The sequence below is a fragment of the Babylonia areolata genome, chromosome 11 (assembly GCF_041734735.1).
Source record: "Babylonia areolata isolate BAREFJ2019XMU chromosome 11, ASM4173473v1, whole genome shotgun sequence".
NCBI lineage: Eukaryota > Metazoa > Mollusca > Gastropoda > Neogastropoda > Buccinidae > Babylonia > Babylonia areolata.
Window position 1 is genome coordinate 35,571,930 of NC_134886.1, and position 5,000 is coordinate 35,576,929.

General features: G+C 49.5%; 1 protein-coding gene across 2 annotated transcripts in view; it reads right to left on the reverse strand.

Annotated features, from left to right (window-relative positions):
• The window catches only part of LOC143287695 (transmembrane channel-like protein 3), a 74,837-nt gene that overhangs the window by 22,122 nt on the left and 47,715 nt on the right, over positions 1–5,000 (reverse strand). For both annotated transcript variants that reach the window (XM_076595898.1, XM_076595897.1), the window contains exon 14: positions 3,487–3,574. In XM_076595898.1, coding sequence (XP_076452013.1) covers positions 3,487–3,574 — 88 coding nt within the window. The remainder of the gene's footprint in view (positions 1–3,486; positions 3,575–5,000) is intronic.

The window sequence follows — 5,000 nt, forward strand, 5'->3', positions numbered from 1 at the left end:
TGAATTTGACCCTAACAGAATTTGGCCATATTGGAACCGGGATAATGGAACTGGGACGGAATAGTTCCGGGCCTTATTAGAATCGGGCCCTAATAGAATTGGGCCGAATCATAATTGGGCCCTAACAGAACTGGACCTAATGGAACTGGCCGTGTCAGAATTGGGCCCAAACAGAATTTTGGACCCCAATGAAACTGGGGCCGTATCAGAATTGGGTCCTAATGGAATTGGACCGGATCAGAATTGGGCCCTAATGACACTGGGGCCGTACCAGAACTGGGTCCTAATGGAACTGGGCCCTAACCGAAGTGGCACGCGATACTGCCGGGACATATTGGAGGTGGGGTGTAATGTAACTGGTCGCTTAGCATGGTTCTGGGCCTGAGTGAAACGATATATGAATGTCTTTTTCTTTTCTTTTTTTTCCTGTCGAGGACAAATATTTCTTTCCATCGGTTCGTTTTCGTGCGCTAAGTTCATGCTGCTCTCAATCAAGATCTCGGTGAACTCTCTCTCATCTGAAAGACTAGCACCCAGTCCAAAGGAGAAGGAGGAGAAAAACAAAAGCCAAGACCTTCTCTTCCGAAATGGATACTCTGCGCATCAGTACCACCTCTAAAAATGATAAATAGATAAATAAATAAATAAATGAATATATAATTAACCGACAAAGCGACTGAGCACCAATATAGTTATCAAACAATCAGCCGTTTTAAACCAAGATTAACTGAAGCATAACTACCCCACCAGTTCATCAACTCACCCAACGAGGAAACCCAACTCATCCTCCTATCTACTCCTAAACCCACCCACTTGTCCACTTGCCAACTCACACACCCACCCAACCATCCACCAACCCATCCACCTATCCACTCCAAAACCCACCCAGCCACCCATCTACTCGTCAACCCACCCACCAATCCACCCGCCTACCCACCCATCAATCCAATATCCAACGCACCAACTCATCTCTCCACCCACGCACCAATACACTCTGCAACCCACCCACCTACCCACCCGCCTACCCACTCGCCCACCAACGCACTCTGCAACTCATCCACCCTCCAATCCACTTTTCAACCCAGCCACCAATTCACCCGCCTACCCACCACTTACCTATCTAATCTGCAACCCACCCACCCACCGATCCACCCGCCTACCCGCCTACCTATCCACCCTTCAATACAGCCACCAATTCACCCGCCTACCCACCACCCACCAATCCAGTCTGCAGTCCACCAACCCATCCACCCGCCTACCAACCCACCAATCCACTCTGCAACCCACCCACCCACACACCCACCCATCTACTCATCAACCCATTCACCAGTCCACCTGACTTCCCCCCCACCTACCCACTGCATCCCATCCACCCGACCATTAACTCTTAAACCTACACACCTATCCAATCCTAAACCCACCCACCCATCCACTCTTCAACCTACCCACCAATCCACCCGCCTACCAACGCAGCAATCCATTCTGCAACCAGCCCACCCACCAATCCACCCGCATACCAACGCACCAATCCAATCTGCAACCAACCAACCCACCCACCAATCCACCTGCCCACCACACCTGTGGAGTGATGGCCTAGAGGTAACGCGTCCGCCTAGGAAGCAAGAGAATCTGAGCGCGCTGGTTCGAATCACGGCTCAGCCGCCGATATTTTCTCCCCCTCCACTAGACCTTGAGAGGTGGTCTGGACGCTAGTCATTCGGATGAGACGGTAAACCGAGGTCCCGTGTGCAGCATGCACTAAGCGCACGTAAAAGAACACACAGCAACAAAAGGGTTGTTCCTGGCAAAATTCTGTAGAAAAATCCACTTCGATAGGAAAAACAAATAAAACTGCACGCGGAAAAAAAAAAAAAAAAAAAAAAATGGGTGGCGCTGTAATGTAGCGACACGCTCTCCCTGGGGAGAGCAGCCCGAATTTCACACAGAGAAATCTGTTGTGATAAAAAGAAATACAAATACAAATACAATCCACCCACTCACCCATCCACCAATCCACCCACCCACTCACCCACCCACTCACGCACCCACCAATCCACTCACTCACCTACCCACCAATCCACCCAGCCACTCACCCACCCACCCACCCACCCACCAATCCACCCACTCACCCACCCACCAATCCACCCACTCACCCACCCACCAATCCACTCACTCACCCACCCACCAATCCACTCACTCACCCACCCACCAATCCACCCACTCACCCACCCACCAATCCACTCACTCACCCACCCACCAATCCACCCACCCACTCACCTACCAACCAATCAACTCACTCATCCACCCACCAATCCACCCACTCACCCACCCACCAATCCACCCACTCACCCACTCACTCACCCACCCACCCACTAACCCGACAATCCACTCACTCATCCACCCACCCACCCACTCACCCACCCACCCACTCACCCACCCACTAATCCACCCACTCACCCACCCACCAATCCACCCACTCACCCACCCACCCACCCACCCACCAATCCACCCACTCACCCACCCACCAATCCACTCACTCACCCACCCACCAATCCACTCACTCACCCACCCACCAATCCACCCACTCACCCACCCACCAATCCACTCACTCACCCACCCACCAATCCACCCACCCACTCACCTACCAACCAATCAACTCACTCATCCACCCACCAATCCACCCACTCACCCACCCACCAATCCACCCACTCACCCACTCACTCACCCACCCACCCACTAACCCGACAATCCACTCACTCATCCACCCACCCACCCACTCACCCACCCACTAATCCACCCACTCACCCACCCACCAAACCACCCACTCAACCTCCCACCCACCCACCCACCCACCCATCCACCAATCCACCCACCACTCACTCACCCACCCACCCACTCACTCATCCACCCACCCACCCACCCACTCACCCATCCACCAATCCACTCACCCACCCATCCACCAATCCACTCACCCACCCATCCACCAATCCACCCACCACTCACTCACCCACCCACCCACTCACTCATCCACCCACCAATCCACACACTCACCCACCCACCAATCCACACACTCACCCACCCACCAATCCACCCACTCACTCACCCACCAATCCACCCACTCACTCACCCACCAATCCACACACCCACCCACCCACCAATCCCACCACTCACCCACCCACCAATCCACCCACTCACTCACCCACCAATCCCACCACTCACCCACCCATCCACCAATCCACCCACTCACCCACCCACCCACCAATCCACCCACTCACCCACCCACCAATCCACTCACTCACCCACCCACCAATCCACCCACTCACTCACCCACCCACCAATCCACCCACTCACTCGTCCATCAATCCACCCACTCACTCACCCATCCACCCATTCACCCATCCATCCACCCGCTCACCCACCCACTCACCCATCCGCCAATCCACCCGCCAACCCACCCACCAAGAGCACAAAGAGTGAGACCCATACCGAGTTGGCGTCCCGAACACACTGGCTGGACACGTCATACATGGACAGGAGCAGCACCACTAGTGAAGCCACGTAGAACAGCCACGTTCTGCAACCACACAGTACTGTATTGTGTTGTGTTGTACTGTATGGTATTGTGTTGTATTGTGTTGTACTGTATGGTGCTGTATTGTATTGTGTTGTACTGTATGGTATGGTGTTGTGTTGTACTGTATTGTGTTGTGTTGTACTGTATGGTATGGCACTGTATTGTATTGTGTTGTGTTGTGTTGTACTGTATGGTATGGCACTGTACTGTGTTGTGTTGTGTAGTGTTGTACTGTATGGTATGTCACTGTATTGTGTTGTGTTGTGTTGTACTGTGTTGTGTTGTGTTGTACTGTATGGTATGGCACTGTATTGTGTTGTGTTGTGTTGTACTGTATGGTATGGCACTGTATTGTGTTGTGTTGTACTGTATGGTATGGCACTGTATTGTGTTGTGTTGTACTGTATGGTATGGCACTGTATTGTGTTGTGTTGTACTGTATGGTATGGCACTGTATTGTGTTGTGTTGTGTTGTACTGTATTGTGTTGTGTTGTACTGTATGGTATGGCACTGTATTGTGTTGTGTTGTATTGTGTTGTGTTGTGTTGTACTGTATGGTATGGCACTGTATTGTGTTGTACTGTATGGTATGGCACTGTATTGTGTTGTGTTGTACTGTGTTGTGTTGTACTGTATGGTATGGCACTGAATTGTGTTGTACTGTATTGCATTGTGTTGTACTGTATGGTATAGCACTGTATTGTGTTGTACTGTATTGCATTGTGTTGTACTGTATGGTATGGCACTGAATTGTGTTGTATTGTGTTGTACTATATGGTATGGTATGGTGTTGTGTTGTGTTGTGTTGTACTGTATTGTATTGTGTTGTACTGTATTGCATTGTGTTGTATTGTATGGTATTGTATTGTATTGTGTTGTGTTGTATTGTATTGTGTTGTGTTGTGTTGTGTTGTGTTGTACTGTATGGTATGGCACTGTATTGTGTTGTATTGTGTTGTGTTGTATTGTGTTGTGTTGTGTTGTACTGTATTGTATTGTGTTGTACTGTATGGTATGGTATGGTATGGTGCTGTGTTGTGTTGTGTTGTGTTGTGTTGCACTGTGTTGTGTTGTGTTGTGTTGTGTTGTACTGTATTGCATTGTGTTGTATTGTATGGTATTGTATTGTATGGTATTGTATTGTGTTGTGTTGTATTGTAATGTGTTGTACTGTGTTTTACTGTATTGTATTGTGTTGTACTGTATGGTATGGTATGGTGTTGTGTTGTACTGTGTTGTGTTGTGTTGTACTGTATGGTATTGTGTTGTACTGTATGGTATGGCATTGTATTGTGTTGTATTGTATTGTGTTGTACTGTGTGGTATGGTATGGTGTTGTGTTGTGTTGTGTTGTGTTGTATTATGTTGTGTTGTGTTGTACTGTATTGTATTGTGTTGTACTGTATTGTATTGTGTTGTACTGTA